The sequence below is a fragment of the Aulostomus chinensis genome, chromosome 9, assembly GCF_037954235.1.
Source record: "Aulostomus chinensis isolate RoL2024-O1b breed Wild chromosome 9, RoL_Achi_v1.0, whole genome shotgun sequence".
In the NCBI taxonomy this organism is placed as follows: domain Eukaryota; kingdom Metazoa; phylum Chordata; class Actinopteri; order Syngnathiformes; family Aulostomidae; genus Aulostomus; species Aulostomus chinensis.
The window spans coordinates 18,472,626-18,492,163 of record NC_141328.1 but is presented as its reverse complement, the minus strand read 5'-3'; the positions used below and the strand labels follow the sequence as shown (position 1 = coordinate 18,492,163).

Below are 19,538 nucleotides of genomic sequence, written 5' to 3'. Positions count from 1 at the left end.
TAAGGAACAATGAATTTTTTCCAGCAAAACAGAATGTTAATCTAAAAATAATATTAAAAAAAATATGTTGAAACCATTCAAGGTTTGTAAAATGAGTACAATAATACATTTTTAGTTGTGTAAAATCTGTTTTTACACATTACCAATATAAGAAATTCAGTCTGGCAAGCTAACTTGGCTGTTTTTATTATACTCATTTAATCCCAGAGCTCCAGCACACAGGGATATTGTTGGGTTCAAAAATACATGTCATAGGAATTATGAAATTAGAATTGAATAAAACAGCCAAAATAACTTGGGCCCTCGCCCCTTACATGGATCGGTGTACCTTGAAGCAGAAGAGGTTGAAAACCTGTGCCATGCTTACTTGACTAGAGTCTAAATTTGTAGTTAAAGGTTCATTTGACTCATCCAACTAAATATGTATATTATCAGTAAACTGTGTTATAAAAGTATATAAAAAGTAAATGATCTCATACAGTTGATTGTTGCATTTCAGTACCTTGTCATCTCTGTGTTGTGGTACATTTACTTATTTTTGTCTCATGAGCTATGAACGTAAATGAAGAGGAGACTGTGAAGAATAACGGATGGATGGTAGCAACGTGATCCTGTTTGTCTTGTCTCCATCCATTTTCTATCACTTATTCTGTTAAAGGGTTGCGGGGGGGGGGGGCCTGGAGCCTATCCCAGCGGCCTTCGGGTGAGAGGCGGGGTTCACCCTGGATGGGTAACCAGTCCATCACAGGGCCAACACTAAGAGACAGCCACACCTACGGTCAATTTGGAGTATCAATCAGCCTCGTTTCCATTTGCATGTCTTTGGACTGTGGGAGGAAGCTGGAGTACCAGAGAGAACCCACACAGGAACAGGGAGAACATGCAGACTCCACATAGAAAGATTGCGTGCCCGAGCCAGGGGCTCGAACCCAGAACCTTCTTGCTGTGAGGCGACGGTGCTGACCACTGCACCCCCGTGCTGCTCTGGTTGTCCTCTTATTTATTCATATTTTTCATTTTAATTTTGTCACCTGGCTAATTTTAGAACCACAGACACTAAAAGCAGATTCGAGACCAGGAAGTACAAAACATGCTACATGACAACATGAACTCCTACCTGCCTTCTCATGAGTCACAACACAGCAGATAAATATAAAATAAGCCTACAGGAAGTTATCGCGTGGTAATGTGCATAAACACCACACTGTATACTCAGTGACAGACTGAGACACACAGTGACAGAGACAGACTGGCATATTAGAATTAATTAAGACACATTTATTTTGCTGGAATTACTTTTAAATGCTGTGGTCTGGTGCTGAGCAGAGAGGAGGGCTGCTGTCTCTCCTAAACATTTAATGGAGTGAGACGCCCATGCACGTCGATGAAAACTGCCAGTACTCCACCGGCAAATGATGTTACATAAGAGAAGTGGGATGTTTCATATGGGAGCCTGATAGCGCTTTAGATGGTGGTGGATAGAAATAAACGAGCCAGATAAAACTTGTAAGTAGTGTGTAGAGCATGGAAGCAGCTAAGAGAGCCTCCTCTTAACGCTTTCAAACTTTTAATGATCTGGTGTCATCAGTGATTTTTTTTGGAGTCATTTTGAACTGAAAGTCATAACGATGTATCAAATTTTGAACCGGATATTGAACGTTTTGAAGGGTAGAAAGTGTGTGTGTGTGTGTGTGTGTGTGTGTGTGTGTGTGTGTGTGTGTGTGTGTGTGTGTGTGTGTGTGTGTGTGTGTGTGTGTGTGGGGGGGGGGCTGTCACTCTAATAACAGAAAAAAAGGTTTGGTGAAAATGGGAAGGACCATCACAACTATTACTGAATAAAAAGTACCTCATGAATTCTATCAAGGTTCAAAGCCGTGTATCATACAGATACGCTTGTCTCTGACCAAATGACATAACATCTTTTCTTTTTTTTTATCCTCCACCACCCCTTCCAACTCATAATCTCTTCAGGGAATTCAATTCTTCATAGCTGCCGCAGTTCAAATGTAGAGAAATTTTTACCCGCTTGGGGAAATGCATGAAAGCAGTTTGCATCTCTCCAAGGGCAGCATCAAAGTGGTTGAGGTCAAACATGCCTGGAATATATTAAAAGCTAGTCAAGATGGGACTGAGTATGACTGTGCCACGGGTCAACCCAACCGACTGCCAGCAAGATGGAGCATGATGTTAGAAGGGAGCTTGTTTGGAACATCTGTGTCACTTAGTCTGACTGACAGAATGAATTAATAAACGGCACGCATGAATACTTTCTAAAATGGCTTATTACGTTTATATTTGTTAAATATCGATCAAATTCACTTGTGACTAATTTGATTAGAGGACCGTATGTTGATCTCAGGGCTGGTTTTTGTATGTGGTCATCTTATTCATAGTGCAACGTGTACACAATGTTTCCATGCTCCCAAGTAAATCAGTCTCAAAAAAACAAGGCTTAAGGTCTGATTAGGTTTGGGCACAAAATCCCATTTTTTTTTAAAAGACACTTCACCAAAAAATAAGTATTTTACCTGCCAAGTGCTCACAAATGTGTATTGAGCTCATTAAGTTGTTTTAAACTTGAATCATTTCTTTGTGATTCCATAATGCAGGAGGACCCCGCCACATATATTTAGCTTAAAGCTAACATTGCTCCGCTACTGTAACTACACACGAGAAAAGTTGTCCAATAAAAATCCATGCACGACTATAAAGTACATCATTTGATATCATAAATGTCCATGCTCCATAATCCACAAACACTTTGATTTGTGCCTAAAGTACATTCACTATATCCCATTATTCTAGTTCGGCGCCAATACGAACGAGCGCAGTCGACCAGGAAACTAAAACATTCCCGCGAGACATTCCCGCCTCACTGTCTTCTTGCCAAGATAATGTGAGCAACTGCATGTTAACAATGACTCTTGTAAATATTTATGTCTGTTTTATCCTTCATTTAATAATATGCGTTGCCCTATAAATGGCACTAAAGTGGGGCGCAAAGGACAAGTTTTATTGTACCGGTAAAAATTCTCTTTAAACAGTGCATATGAATCGGCTTTGAAGGACACCTTATTTTGGCGAGAAATTCTCAATCAATACATGCACCTTTTTCATATTAAACACGCCAGTTTGATTGTACAAATATGGAGACGCGACAAAGGACTGGAATCAGATAAAACGATACATTTTTACAGATTTGGTATCAGGAAAGTCCAAGTTCAGAGAGATGAAGTTTGTAGCTTTAAAGTGAGGGGGAAAATGATTGCAGTGTTGTTGATATGCATCACAACAAGTAGCGGCGCTATTTTTCAGTAGCGTCGTAGTAGTGTCGCCGTTTTGCTGTCGCATTTTCTGTCTTTTTTTGAAAAATCTAAAGTTCCACATCAGTTTGGTACCTCGCTCTGTTTTTTTTTTCTTCTTCTCTCGTTTCCAGGGGCATTAATGGCAGGAACTTACACGTCACCCACTCGCACATGTGCATGACTGCCGCAGCCACCCACACGGACAGACATGGCTCTGCAGCGTTAATGCTCTTTGCGCACCTATCTATTGATACATCCCTCTATGTGTGGGTACATACATGGGGGCATCAAGTAATTTGTGTGTTTGCAGTAACACAAACTCAAATTTAATTTACACAATGACCAGGCTCCGTAATCACAGCATCCCCAAGGACAAACACTGAGTCACCAATAAATTAGATAAGGGGAGCCACTTCTGAGTCTTGCTTTTGGTATCTTGGCACACTCTTCTTCAAAGCAGGCGCACAAACACTCTTAACCCTCACAGCGGGCAGCAAGGTTGAAACAGAGGGATGCAGGAAAAATATAACAATTATCGTCATTTCTTTGGTGTTCTTGAGACTCACACCCACTCCAAGGCTACAAGCTCTGACTACTTCAGGGTTGAGACAGGAAGTAGAGTTTCAATCCAACTGATATGAGAGCGAACATCTAAATTGAGTAATATCTTACGAACTACCATAAAAGTTTATTATATTACTCTTCTCTGTGTTTATTAAAATGAATAAATCAAAATGTCTAAGTATTGCACCTTGGGGGGCATGTCTCGGAAGTTGAGTAGCCGTCTAGCAACCTAGGGGTCACTGGTTTGATCCCCACTTCCCCTGGTGACCATGTTTAAGTATCCTTGAGAAAAATACTGAACCCCTAATTATTGCAGCTATTACAGTAGAAGTATTGGTTGTTGGTGATGCCTCCTGGATCTAAAATTGTTTCAGAATAAGGAACATAGATCACTCCATTATCTGGACAACAAAACCAGCACGACCGACAAGCGCCTGCTCGAGACCCTATTGCATAGCTGACCCAGCGCCATAGGCGCTTACAGCAAACTCTTGTCTAACATTTCTGAACACAAACATTTGTCTTCCACAACAATTAAATTCTGAAAATAATTAACTAAAACAACAGCTCAACAACACCTATTAATATATACACTTCTGGTCAAGGCCACACCCACTTCCTGTTTACTCTCCAGAAACAGACGATAATGATGCGTTATAGCCCTTGTAGAGAATGAATTATTCTAAAATGTGATGTACATTTGAAGAGGCTTTCCTAACTAAGTATTTTAAATACCAACTAATCCTACTGTGTAGCTCACGCACAAAATTGCTGGTGTTTATATATGGAAGCATAGGACCAGATGAGCTGGGAGGAGCTGCAGGTGGCATGAATGCCAAAGTCAGAAGGTAAGGCAGGAGCAAAATTCTCTACTGTGATAACTGGCACCAACCACACTTGGAGGAGACGTTGCTTCCTGTAGCCATAGAAACTGGAAACTGTTGTCGATGAGATTTCCCAAAGCTTGGGCATCCGCTAACGTGATTTCTGTTACAATGTGTTTCAATCTCTACCTTCACCCATACAGATAGACACAAAGAATGTCACCTGGTGGCAGGGCAGGCTGGTGACACTGATACACCACTGAAAGTTCTTTTTTTTTTAAATAATCCCCCAAAAAAAACCTTTGCAAAAGAACTTTTGCGCTTATGTTTCAGTTCGTACTTTCTTTGTGGGTGTGTACTCCCATAGAATTGTTGCTTCAATGCTCTAAGAATGTTCTTACAGTAAAATGAGTAACTCCTTCAAAGGAAACATTATGAAATTTGTTTCCTCATTCCACAAATGATTTGCTTTACCTTCGTTGAGCCTTTCCCTCGATTGTGTGTCGTTTGACCTCACTGTTCCATCATGAAGCAGGAGCTACAGCACGTGTAGAAGGTCATGCCAGTTTGGGGCCAACTACAGCGTATAAATAATTTGTTTCCAATCTTTATGTCTAGGTATGTTATTGCCAGTTTCCATCAGGAACAGCTGCGTCATGTTATGGCCGTGCAGTGGCTGCCGGAGATGATCGCAGTCGTCAATGTTTCGCTTTCTACCGAGTGCCGTGAGGAATACGTGCTGAGTCCATTTCTGACGGACAGCTCATCAGTATGCACAGAGTGGATCAAGCCACACAGGAAGTCCCCACATGAATGGCACAGTGAATCCGGTCAATTTTTAAATGAATACACCATGTACAAATTCCCAAGCACATCTGAGCAAGTTAACAAAGTTACGCGACTGAGACCTTGCCGGAGGAAATTGGTGGTCGTGTTGAACACGTAACCCAACACAACTGCGCCCACTGGAAATTTGGGGTTTGTCCATCTATTAAAAGTATATTTGGAGTTTGACAAACCCGGTTGTATGTATTTTGTCCATTTTTAACATCGTACATCTGTACTGTGACAGTAGCCACCCAAACCTGGAAGTATTTGGTGAACTGATGCTCACCACTACCTGAATGTGTCCACTATCTTTTGTTGACAGATCCAACGAGAGCCCCAGAAAGGTTATTGTCTGTCTGTGAGTCACTCTTTTCCTTGTTCACTACAATGGGCCATGTGTGCCAGTACTGAACCCACGTGGGTCACAACCGCCTCTCTATCACAAGCATCCAGATATGAGGCCAAGTGGATGCCAAACTCCCTGAGCAGAGCTACGGCCTCACCGACGAGCCGGAGAGGAGCACTGTACGTCTCCTGGAACCTTTGCTGTGTTTTTGGGTGCCAGCTCATTTTATAGGAGGCAGTAGATTGGCACTGGAGAACTTTATGATGATGATCAGATTGCGGTCCATAGAAAAAGTCCAGATTTTATCAATCTTGATGATCACAGGCAATAAATGACCACCAGGAAATTCAAAATCAAAAACTTGGCCTCTAACATGATCAATAAATTGACCTTTGCCTGCGAGACTCTTTAATCATCAACTCATCTGGCACTTGTTTTGATTCGTCAGTTTCGACATGACAGATGAGTTGAGTAATGCGTGTCTAAACAATTCTAAGAAACACAATGGCTTTTTTATTAAAAAGTCTTAATGAGTCTGTGACATGAGGAAGAATTCTCATTTGCAGCTGTCATCCTGCTGTTTCCAAGGTCGGACGACTGTGAACGCTGCAGTGAGCTAGTAGTTAGTCATAGATTAGCGGGAATACAACAGAGCTGTGGTTTAGGTTGTTATTCATGGTGCGACGAGCCAAAATGTCTGCTGTGAAAGAAGCCCATGATGCAAACGGTTTCCTGATTGATCGCATGATCTTTACTGACACTACTTGTGGAGCAACAAGGATGAGATTCGCACAGACTCTGGCACACAATTAACACAAAATACACAACTGTGTGTGCTTGTATGAGCCGACAGGCAGATTAAGGAGTGAAGCCGCCTTCTCACAGCAGCTAATCCTCATGTCTGACAAGACAGAATCTGTGTCTTGAGAATTAAAATTGTCACTTCTCTGTCTGAAAGTCACATCTGAGATTCACGATCAAATAGTGAAAATCTGACATCATCACTCATCATTGATACCTCTGCCAAGGACTTTCTGATTGAGAGTTGTTTGTCAGCAGGATTATGAACGCAACTGTGAACAGGTATGACAACCCAATAATCCCACAACGAGGGGAAAGAGACGCAAGGTTTGAATATCGCTAAACTAACGAGACCATGAGAAAAAGGTGGCGGCGGCAGGGGAGGAGTTGATTGGTCGGAAACGCTAGGAACAAGGCTGCGGTTGACAAGGACTAATGAGCCGATGAGCCGCGGGTGATCAGATTAAAAAAAAGAAGGAAATGGACAAAGACAGGAAGTAACGCAGGAGGGAAACAGGAAGTGACACGTGGGCAAAACCAAAAAGGATTACGTCAAAATAAACGGAGAACATACACTGGAGACACACAAAGGAAAAACAAAGTGCAACAAGACCAAAACGAGAGTCCAGGATATACAACTTTAACTGAAAAACAAAAACCAAGGTTGACCAGGAAAATCTCGACACAGAAAAGCCACTGTTTATTGCAATATATTTAATGTGAGGTCTTTGAATTTTAATAGTGTCCACAAATTTAGAGTTGCTTTCTCACAATCCCACAAAACACAATCGACCACATTTTATGGAGGCAAAAATTACTTTGGGGTATTTTTTGTTCTGAGGCCACCAAATATAACTTATTCCCTCAGTCCATTTATTTTATAAGATATCTAATATATATATATATATATATATACACATATTATATATTATTATTAGTGAATGATAGGATGAGGGACTTGCTTTGGACACATTAATAGTCAATTCAGAATAGTGAAAGCTCTCATTTGGGACTGTCCCACCTCCTTGTTGAGTGTGAGTCATTTGACTCTTAGGTATATAGCTAGCCAGGCATTTAACATTGCACTGACCACAAGATAAAAAGTGTCATTTGACATGATAATCACCTCCTTTAATGAGTTCGACCTAAATCAATAAAGAGGGGATTTATGTGTAGGCGGAGCCAGTAATTCTACCATGTCCAACTCTCTCACTCCCCTCCTCTTATCTTCGGAGTAATTTTTTATGCCTCTACACTTGGAGGAATTCTGATTTTGAGCTGTCCATCCAATTGGGCCATTCTTGTTAACACCTTGAGAGAAATTCTTCAAATTTATCCCAAATATCCACTGGGACTAATGGATGAACTGAAAAAAATGTTGTGGTCAAAGGTCAATGTTACCGTGACAGAAACAAATTGTAGAGGCATTCAAACGCAAGGTGATAGTTCCTAATTTAAAGGTATTTCATTAAGACAAGCGTGTTGTTTGAGGTCAAATTGATTTATACACATGTTTTGGTGAATGTTGAGGTCACAGTCGGATCTTCTAAACCCTGTCTGGCGAACAGAACCACACCTGTGCTCCTACGGGGAAAGATGACATGAGGGAAGGAGTGGGAGGCATATTAAAGCTTGTCTTCTTAACCATTCCACCCGTTGGTCTGTGTTTTATTTATGGTCTCTCTCTCATTGAAAATGACCTGTCTGGTTTTCTGTCAATGTGGTTTTATCACATCTCTTTGACAACGAAAGTCACATAGAGGACAGTGTGTCTGAGTGTAATATTGAGGGGGACCCTGATTAGGAGGCATCTTCCATCCTGCTGTCTTCCAATCACATATCATACACCGACTCCCCCCCCCCCCCCCCCCCCATCACCACCACCTCCACTGTGCTGCTAATGTCCCCATCTCTCCATCAGCCATGTCCAACACATGAAATCGGTATGTAATCTCTTAACATCATCAACTGATACGACAAGCAACATTTGGACAAAACACTAAAAAAACCCTGTCATTCTCTGTGAACAGTCTCTGATCTGACTGTATGTTGTGTATGTTCTCTCTGTGCCGTGCTATATTTAGCTTTACACAATCAGCAGACTCCAACCACCGCTGCGGTATACGTATAGCTCTGATGAAGGGTGTATGATTTGATTAAATCATTTACATGAGAGGTGGAAAACAAACGTTTGATTGATTATCAATCTTCTCTCTCCCGTGTGGCATCCACATTGTTAATTACTTCCTTCCTGTCATAAATTGTGGTCATATTAGTGCCATGGCATTTGCTCTCGTGCAGATTTCCCTGCCAAATCCTCAACAGCTGAGACTCCTAAAGGCTGGATGGAAACAGCGGGGAGCAGCTGGAAATGTTTCATATCAGTTAAAGTGGCAATACGCAATCATAATGAAGAACATCTTGATGACTCAATATTGTATTGGCTATAAAATAAAGGTTGGTTCCCTATAAGCTGATTTCCAAGATGCAATTTTGTCTGCAACCAACCTGATAGCAGGAAGGTTCAATTTACGTTATGATCCTGACTGAAATGCTAACATGCAACAGCTGCTAGGAGGGAAAATCCTGACTTCAGGTGCCCAACACTGCAGAACTGGGTTCCGCTGGATGATCCTGAAATGAAAGCAGAATACAGGAGCACAAAGTGATTTTAACACTTTAATAAGTGCAAACACACACTGACGTTCAATCTTTTCCTGACTCCGAGGACAGTTGTGTTTGCACTTATTAAATCGCTTAAATATTATACGCTCCACTATTCATCCTTGTTAGCTGCCAGGAAATCAACCAGGAGAAACGTGAAAAACAAAAATCTGTGCTCATTTCTAGAGGAAAAAAAAAAACACAACAAAAACCAAAATATCTGGTTGCTAGTCTTAGCCATGTTGCTAACGATCAGCTTGGTGATCCAGGCGGGCTGGGGAACCGACTGTATGTTGAATTCCACAAGAATTGGTATCTTTTTTTTTATTCTGAACTAAGCATTATTCAAACTGCACTGAACATCTTGCATTCTTCTGTCTTATTTCAATAATGCCAATTGTTTCCTGTCCTGTGTTCTTGGCGGATGCTACACTAGCTAGCTAGCGCTCATGTTGCATTGTGCAAACATAATATTTTTCATGTAGCTGGTAATGGGTGGGGTTCTGTATGCGTCAGTAAGGTCATTGTCGCTTTCGGGAACATTTTGGGAATCAACCCTTCTTCTAAGAGAATAGAGTTGTGGAGAAATGAGTCACAAATATGGAAATACACGTGAGTTGGAATGGTTGAGCGTTGCGTTCCATCGTCTTAAAAGTCCTTGGAGGTGTTTATTACAAAAACTGAAAAGACAGGAAGCTCGTTGTGGTGATGTTGGAGTTCACATTAAGTATATTCCTCTTATAATTGCCTTTTAACTTCAAAAATCATAAAAGCTGTGTTCATTTTTGTGAAGATAAAACTTTGATTGCCACAGATGTTTTTTTTCAACAATAATCCCAAATCCAATTTACAAAAATCCCCCTGGTTTTTGACTAAAGGAACCCTTGGTGATCCTAACTTCCAGGTTGGCCTACAACAACAACAAAACCCTCATGGCGGCAGCACTCCATTGCAAAGCACACAGATAAATTATCATTCTTCACGAGTGAAAACAGCAAAACTATAATTTCAACAATCCTGCTCCAGCCGGCTTTTCTCCTCTGAAAGTTTGTTGGTCCCAAGCTGCACTGCATACGGCTACAACAGAATCAGGTTTCTACTAGAAGAAAGGTTTCTAAAAAAGATGGTGTCATTATTATTGTATGCAGCGGTTACATTATCTTCTCTATATTGACTTCAAGATATTAATGCTAAAGCAGAAAAATGTTTGTCTACACTTTTAAGCATTATGTAATCATTCTAATTAAATATACATATATATGTAATCCCTAAAAGGGATTAAAGATGTGCGTGTTATGTTACAGAAGTGACATTTTTACAGGTAATTTTAATCACGACATAACATTTAATTTTACGGTTATAGTGATGGAGGATCAATGCGTTAAAAAATGTGAATTTCTTTCTTTTGGATTTTTCAGAGGAGAACATTTGCAGAGCAGATGTCTGCTGTCATGGAGAGACAAAATCAAAAAAACATTGCTTGAGTTTAGAGTTGTGTAATCCAATTTCAGAAGATGTCTGAGCAAGTGCATTCATATACAGTGTGCACTGACTGTGTTATATAGTTCTGGACCGTGCGGTTCATGTCATATCATCACTCTGCTCACAAGTAAGTTCGATTGCTGAAGTTTGTGCTGTTTCCAGGAAGCCAGCGATCAGGCTAAGAGGTTGTTTATGCTGTCAAACGTTTCGCCTCTCTTTCCCGAACCGATTACACACTTGATTGGTAAATATTGGGTTTGTTTTTCAGTCTGGTAAGGTGAGCTGGAGGGAAAGGAGTGGACTGCCTGTAGAAATGAAATTGCTGGTGAAGTCTAGTGAGATGATGACGAGACGCGGTTGATTGGTACGGTAGAGCCATGACACCGCAGCACTGCACAGACATGTCATACCAATGGAAATGCCCTCAAAGGAACACTGAAGGTTAATTTTAACTTTTAATTTCACGATTAAAATATATATATATATATATTCTGGGGAGGCCCATCAGCCCTAGACTTTGACAAAACCTGGTCTACGAGTATGACTCTCAGTCCTGGGCTTAAAATTCTGAAAGAGTCGGCGGAGCCCGGGAGTACGTGACAGATTTGTTACGGGCGTGTCTACAGCAGTGACGCGAGGTGATTTATCCTTACATAAAAACACATTTCATCCTTTGTCATCTCTTTTGTGCTCATTACCTTTCATCTTTACAGTCACGTATCAAATTCACCACACTGCAAATTCAAATCTGCTGTGAAAATACTTGCAAATGAATGCTGTCAATCAAATTTTTTATTGTAAAGTTCGTATTACATCTCTGTTAAACTCTTGTACAATACCTTGCTTCCTTCTCCCCACTAATAGATTTCAACCTGAAAAGATAGGATGGGGGGGGGGGGGGTCTCTCCTTATCTTCTGGCCTGTGCTGTCGTTTTAACTTAAGTCACGTATGGTAATGGTGTCTCTCCTAATTACATCTTCCAGCTGTACTGCACATAGCAACAGGCAGCTCCACGCACTGTTCCACACATCTGTTCATGTTGCCTGGACTGATGCAAGGACTGGGGCACCACACCTCACTGTCGATTGGAGTCCATTGGCTGCTCAGCCTGCCGTCAGTCACACCAGAGTCTCAGTACCAGTCAGGATGAGGAGTAAGACAGCTGTGCTTTCCAGCTGTGATGTGTATACTTCATTTAAAGCCTGATTGTCTAGTCTGGTTTGGGTTAACATTTATCAGGGAAAATTGTGCCCCGTGGGTTGAGAAAAGTCACGCGTCTTATTTTAGCCAGTTAAGGTAAATCTGTAGTATCAGGGGAGAAAAAGGTGAAACAACTGGTAGGCCAACAGACTGACAGATGCAGCGAGACTCTTGCTGTGATTAGTGTGCAGCTAAAACACTTTCCTGTCATGTCTCAACGGCCTCGTCAGCCTCACTTTTTGCTCTGGATTGTGTTCAGAGATTCTAAAGATCTAACAAGAAGCACATTTTGAAACATAGACGGAAGTGTACGGGGGCACAGTGTAGTCATCTGGCCTTTCTTTCTACACTGAATATAGACAGAAGATACTGTAGCACAAAGATTCGATCCCTTCAAACTCGCTTTTTGTTCTGCTTGGCCTTTTATGAAATTAAATCTGTTGTAGTTCAGAGAGCCTGTGTTTGGTAAGTGATTGGTTTAAACATCAGAAAAGAAATGAGGGACGCTCAAGCACACCAGCAATGTCTCTAAATAGTTTTGGTCTCTTTGATGCATCATTAATTTATGGTTGGACATAAATATAGACTCGAGTCACCTGCCTCTGACAGAGGGAAGAGAATTGTATTGCAGTCTAGCACGGCACTGCAGCTGTTGATGTATTTTTTATATTTAATGTATTTCAAAAAATGTTTTTGCAATCTTTTGTATTTCTGAGGTGCCCCCATTTCTTTTCGTGCCGTAACAGAGGTAAGTCACAGGAAAGCAAACCTCTTTTTCTGAGACTACCGTCAGATTTTACTGTGCAGTTACGAGGCTTAAACCAGAAGCGATATATTTGAAGTCCATCCGTCCTGTTGTCTTTAACATGGCAACTTCTTCATATTCAACACAAATTTCTACTGGGACTCAAAGATGAACTGAAAGGTTTTTGGAGGCCAAAGGTGAGGGGAGTGTCTCACCTCACATGATCCCAATATCTCTTGAGCGGATTTTTTTTTTTTTCAAATATCCACTGGGACTTGAAGCTGAACTGAAAAGAATTTGTCAGTCAAAGATCAAGATCAGTTTCTCCTAGCATGAATGCAATATAACGCAATATCAGGAACATCTTAAGGCAACTTCTTTATCTTTGACACAAAATTCCACTGGGACTTGAGGATGAACGGAAAATATGTTGGCAGTCAAAGGTCAAGGCCACTGTAACCTCACATGATCATGATATCTCTGAAATTATTTAAGGGAAACTCTCAATATTTGGTGCAGACCTCCACTGGGACTCAAGGATGAACGGAAAGGATTTAGTCATCGATCACGTGATTTGATGAAGAAGATACACCTTCAGCTAATCTTTTCGCAGTTGGCACAAATGTCACCTGGGCTTCGAGGATGAACTGAACTCATGTTAGAGATTAAAAGTCAAGGTCTCGGGACCACCTTGAGAGTATTTCCAAAAAAATTGTGTCAGAACCTTCCGCTGGGACTCAAGGATGGGATGAGAATAGTTTGGTGGTCAGACACACATCGCACAGGCGACCACAGTGTGTGCTTGTTTTAACGAACAATGCTTCGCAATGTCTTTCCTGGTGTCACAGGGAGGTCTGAGGAGCCCCAATGAGTGCGTGCCGTTTTGAGGCACCTTCTTCTTTTAGCTTGTCTATGTCACATGAGGTGATGATTGCCTCCCCGACAGCCCAGCCTGACCTCACATGACTTCTTTTTCTTCGAGGAGGTGAGATATTTGATTCACTCATTGTAAGCATTTTTTCTTGCTCTCGCTCTGTGGTGTGCATTCATGCTCTTTTACCACTGGTTAAATAATTCATTCTAGCGAAGGAAGGGGAGGAAATAAAGTTCATATTTGCTGTAATGCTTCGAGTAATTTTGACAATTGTACATTGGGTATTGTCTGGTCACAAAAATTGGTGGTAATTATGTCCTTTGTAACTTCCAGTCGAGTAGTGATATTGTACTGTACAGTTGCATCAAATGACTGAAGCAAAGGCTAAATACATTCTGTACCATTTCCTTTCAATTATTTAGGTTTTGAACACTCTTATACTCTGTACCATTCTTGTTTTTTGAGGATATTTCCTGTTTTCATGGGAACAACAACAACAATGGAGGAGCAGACGCCACGTCACAGGCTGCCAACATGTCACGTACAAACCTGGTGACACAGAGCAGTAAGAGATTCGTCGATGAAATAAAGTGATGTCGGTGCCTGATAGTAAGAAACTCAGTTGAGGCATCCTGAAACATCAGGTTCTTGAGAATGGGAGTTCCCAGAAGAATAATGTAGGAAGTAAAGATATGGCAACGTTATGAGTAAGGTCTGGTTTTTTTGAGGCAAAAGAGGAAGGGAAAAAATCAAACAAGATCATGAGAAGGTAATAGGAAACGCAACTTTTTTAAGTTCAGGCAACGGTCATCATTGAAGCGTAACTTCATGCAAAAAGTGTATTTTGCCTTTTAAGTACTCAGATGTTTTATTCTCATGTAGGTGTCTTTTCCACTCTGCGTCTCTTCTCCAGAATGCTGGAAGAGCCAGATACTGTACATACAGTTAGCTTGAAGCTAACAACGAGCTAGAGCAACAAAACAATAACCAAAACATGTCCATTCAACTGGTTGCTTCTAATTATTATTAATAATAATAGTTTTGCTAGTAAGCTAATTACATTTCAATCAGTCTGGTACCTACAATAACCAGAGGGAACTTTACACTTAGCTGTGTTAGCTACAGTGAGGCTAACTCTGATCTGGAGGAGAGCTGCAGGGGAAAAGAGACAGGAAATGAAGAGAAAGTAAAGGGGACAGGAGGAGTCAGTCGAAAAAGAATGTGACAGGCAAGGAAACAAAGCAATACAGCTAACATAACAGATCTCCATTTGAAAGACTATCGGTCTTTTGTAAAATTGAGTGAGGCATTTGCCAGAGCTGCACGAGAATTTGCTTCCAGAGCTGGATCCCAAAGATCACCCCTTATCTAAGCACACAGCTCTTGTTATGTTAGGCACTTTTCACTTTCCATTTCTTTCATGCAAAATGCATTCAATGACCATATCTTTCAAAATTCATGAACTGTTTTCTCACTCAAACTTAACCACCTCTTACCCAACTTATCTCAGGGTAGTTGTAATGGAAAACAGCCTGGAGTCACAGAATGGTTTCCACTCCACTCTCCACTCCTCATCCCATTGCCAGATTACAGATACTCAAAAATGCCTGAAATTCAATATCAGCTTCAAGGGTGGATTTTGGATAGTTTTTTTCCAGTTTCATGTGATAATTATTTCCATTTTGTTTGGGATTTTTGCAGTTGGTATAACTTAAAAGTGTATTCAATATTTTTATTTGGCCTTCCTCCTATTTCTTTACACTTAAACACTGAGCGGTCCATGAAATCGTCCACTGACTTGAAACTCAAATCTACTGGGAACTAGGAAGTAAGCCTGATGTCATAAGTTCATATCTTAGTTTTGATCACATCAAAATTACAATGTGTTGTCTTTCCCTGATGTACAGCAACATAATGCATGTATTCTCTAGCGCAACCCAGTTACTGCAGGAAGTGGTATTTACACCACAGTCCAGCAATCATCTGCTCCTTAATGCAAAAGACAAATATTTTCAGTTCTCACCCCCCCCCTCTTTTTTTTTTTGCTTGAGGAGCCACACAGTGTGACAAGCAGTGGTTAGGTCAGTTCATCACTGCTTGCAGCTTTAATTAGGGCCCAAGCACACATGTCCTTGTTTTTGATATGTTCACAATAGAGAAAGAGTTTTGGATAAAACAATGACTTCCCTCATACTGACTGATGTGTCGGGGAACATGAATAATGAGCTTCTCGCCCATTTTGCAGGCTTTTATCTGCTTTTTGTGTGATTACATGGCATCCACGCAAACACAGGAACGCCCAGCAACAGGCAATGATAACACTCTTACCTCAGCGTAACAGCTCGGCATCGTCCAAAAGGTACCCACCATCATGTGGATTGGTCTGGTTTGTCATTTTTGCATGCAACATTTGGTAAAAAACAAAAAGGCTCTGGATTTATTTTTTCAGCCTTTTAAATACCGTCTGTGGTTTGTAAAGACTTTTCGGAACACATGATGATATTTAATGGGAATATTATATCTGATAAATCGGACTTGGTGGGAAAAAATATACAGTATGTTGCTGCATCATTACCTGCAAGGCAATAATACCAATGCTAGAGCACAAATGCAACATGATTCTACAAACTGGACAACAAAATACACAGATAATAAGAATTAAACTCGGACGAGTCCATACATACCAGGATCTGACTTGGAGAATGTATCAACGTCCAGTAGACTCCTGTGGAAACAAGTAAAAATAGATCCTTTGTAGCAGTATCTTACATCAGCACATCATTTTGTTCACATTTTCTGTGTTTTATTTCATTGTCCCCTACCATGGATGTGATATATTTTAGGTGCCATTTGTCTCTCTAGCTGTCAGCAGGACTACACCCAAACCTTCAGAATGATTTTCATGAAACCTGGTGAGAGGGGGGGGGGGGGGGGGGGGGGGTTGGAAGGACCAACCTAAAGATTTTTTTTAATCTATTTTTTTGTAAGTCTAAATGAACATCTGAAGAAATCCGACATTGGAAACCTGTTATCTACGCCTGTGACATTGTCTTTGCCTTTGCAGCTTTATCATACGGCATATTTCTTGATGATGTTTAAGGCGAACAAAAAATTGTTTTGCAGGTTCAGTAAAACACTGCTGACAAGATTTTATATTTCCACTGTCTTCAACCAAACAGAATAAGAACCTTAATTCAGTCCACGCTCAGTGGGGTTGGTTTCACTCCCCATCTCGTTCTCTCCGCCATCAGCAGGGTATTCCTCTAGTTCCATTTTTATTGTTCCTCACAGAACTTTGTCCTCACATCATCGTTGCTCTCACTGCATTTATTCACTTTCCCTTCCTGCCGCTCTGCATCTTAAGGGAGAAAGAAGGAGCGCTCGTTTTGATGCAGCTGATGTCTCTACTGAAAATGAGGCAAAATGGCATGTTCAAGACTTGATCGAGTCCCCTGAACCAGTACCCAGGGACCCGGTCACGCCCTGTAACGTTATCATGTCACATGTTCACTTTTTGAATTTGTGGAGCAACTAGACGTGAGATGAGTTATTGAAGGATCCAAATTTGGTTCCAAAAGCACAATTCAAACATGACCTGTGAGATAATGAGCTGTGAGATAATGAGCTGTGAGATAATGCTGATCAGTGATGATCGATATCAATTTTTTTGATGATATGCTGATATTTTCAGCTGTCTGCATAAAAACAAGATTGTATGACATTTACGTACTGAAAAACCACATGTAAACATCCTGAATGTTATATATTGTTTTACTTTATGTCCGCATTGTTTGAAAAGCCCATAATCTGTATATTTAACACATTATTTCTACATCATTAATGACGGATGAGCGAAGATAAAGAGACAATCGGACTGTTTCATTTCCAAAAATGCAAAATATAAACGTATTCTGCCTGTACTGATGACGTGCCAAGATCACATGTATCCCAAATGCTGATAGATGAGCGTAAATAGGTCACATTATTAAAATATTTGTTGTCTTTTTTCAAACAGCTGAAGCACAAAGGATCCCTGCAACAAAGCTGGAGCATATCTGGGTTTGTTTTTTTGGGGGGGGGGGCAGGTTCTGTCCAAATTTGGTAAAGGCTTGACATAATTTTTAAGCTGTTGAAACTATTTTAAAAGTTGAGTTTTTTTCCAATGGAAAATGGAAAGAGTAGCCTTTGCGCCTTAGTCCAAAGCAGTGTGAGATAAATGAGTCCAAACGTGGTGTGGGGGTGTGTGTGTGTGTGTGTGGGGGGGGGGGGGTGTATAAGAGCTGTGTAATGTACAATATAATGAATGTAGAATCGCTGGATTTGGTTGCTGTAGGCATTTCTGAGCTCTAGACACTAGTTAAAAATAGTTTGACATTTTCCTCTAGTTTAACTTTGCATACTGACTGGATGGGGGGGGGGGGGGGGGTTAGGTTATAGCATTAGGGATTGATAAACTATTGATAAACCATTCCTCTCATGAACTCTCTCACCAAATCACGAACATAATCCAGAAAGAAAAAAAAACAGATGGAAGATAATTCATTTTCTATCGCAGCTGCTTGGAATTTTAGTTGGAAATAAAACCAGGAGGAACTTGCTCGTCTATCCAGCTCCCTCCTGGACCTGTGGTGTCTTTGCCATCTCAAGTCTGGCTGATCTCAGGAGGAACTACACAGGGGCGACACTCATTCATTATTCAGGAGTGGATTGGAAAGACAGTCAGCAGTCAGCCAGCCAGTCGGTAAGCAGAGCAGTCGACCATTCAGCTGTAAGGCAGCGCTGCCTCCGACCGATACATGGGTACGCAGGTACGCATGTCACACTGCTGCCTTGCTCCAGCACTTGAAACAACACATATCAATCTGTGTTTGTTAGACTGTGTGTTTAGACACTTCTGAACCGAGCAGTAACCTGATGTGCCACTCAAAGGACTGTCTCACACCATCACTGATCAGCCAGGCGTGTCTATGAGTATCAGCGCTCTCCTCTACAGGGACACAGACATCAAGACACTTTAAAGGATTTCTTTAATCACTTTGATGCAGATACGAGCCAGAAAGTAAATGGTCATGGATGGAGGGATAAAGTAGTTTAACACACTTGGGGTTTGTGTGTGTGTGTGTGTGTGTGTGAGTGAGTGTGTGTGTGTGGTGGTAGAGGGGGTGGGGGGCTGCTGGAGGACTTATCTGATACAGTGCTGTGTTAATATTGTTCTAATCATATTTAATGGGTGATTAAATAGAAAGCTAGATCGATAGATATACAGATAGATCAATATTTCTGTCACTTTGAGACTGCTTACATGTCCATCCAGGTGTAAAAATGACAGACTCCAATAATCTATGTATGCACGAGAGTTTGACCTTACCGGCACGACACGGTAACTTCTATTTTAGTTGCGGGGACTCTGGTGTTGAGAGGATCGAATTCCCCAATCGATGCCATCATCCAGAGCCGCGACGCTAACGAGCATCCGCCAATAAGAAGCAGAAAGGTGTGAACATTCTCAGAAGGATCGCGGTTGTTGCGGTAAATCCATCGTGGAGATCTTCTTCTACTCGGGTTCTCGCGTCTAGTGGAGCGGCGGAGGAGGGGGGGGGGTAGAGAGAGAGAGAGAGTGAGAGAGAGAGAGTGAAAGTTGCGAGGCAGGTTTAAAGTTTATTCATTCTTCGTGCGTTCACGGCGCGCACGGTCCGTCCGGTACCAAGAGGGAGGAGAAGAGCGCAACCAACCGGAGGCACCGGAAACAACACGGTGTCCACCTCTCTCTCTCTCTCTCTTACTCTCTCTCTGTCTGTCTGTCTGTCTCGCTCTCTCTCTCAGACACACACACATACACACGCACTCACTCGGAGGAAAGAGAGAGAGTCCTATTCGTACATGCATGAGCCTGTCACCGTCGAT

The 19,538-nt window shown here is 41.3% G+C and overlaps 1 protein-coding gene across 1 annotated transcript in view; it reads right to left on the bottom strand.

Annotated features, from left to right (window-relative positions):
* cpne9 (copine family member IX) overlaps positions 1-19,363 on the bottom strand; it is a 98,411-nt gene extending 79,048 nt beyond the window's left edge. The window contains exons 1-2 of the mRNA XM_086214075.1: positions 19,003-19,363; positions 16,319-16,359 (exon numbers count right to left, since the gene is read on the bottom strand). Of these exons, the coding sequence (XP_086070201.1) occupies positions 16,319-16,359; positions 19,003-19,082 (121 nt within the window). The 5' untranslated portion in view covers positions 19,083-19,363. The remainder of the gene's footprint in view (positions 1-16,318; positions 16,360-19,002) is intronic.
* Positions 19,364-19,538: the final 175 nt, after the last annotated feature.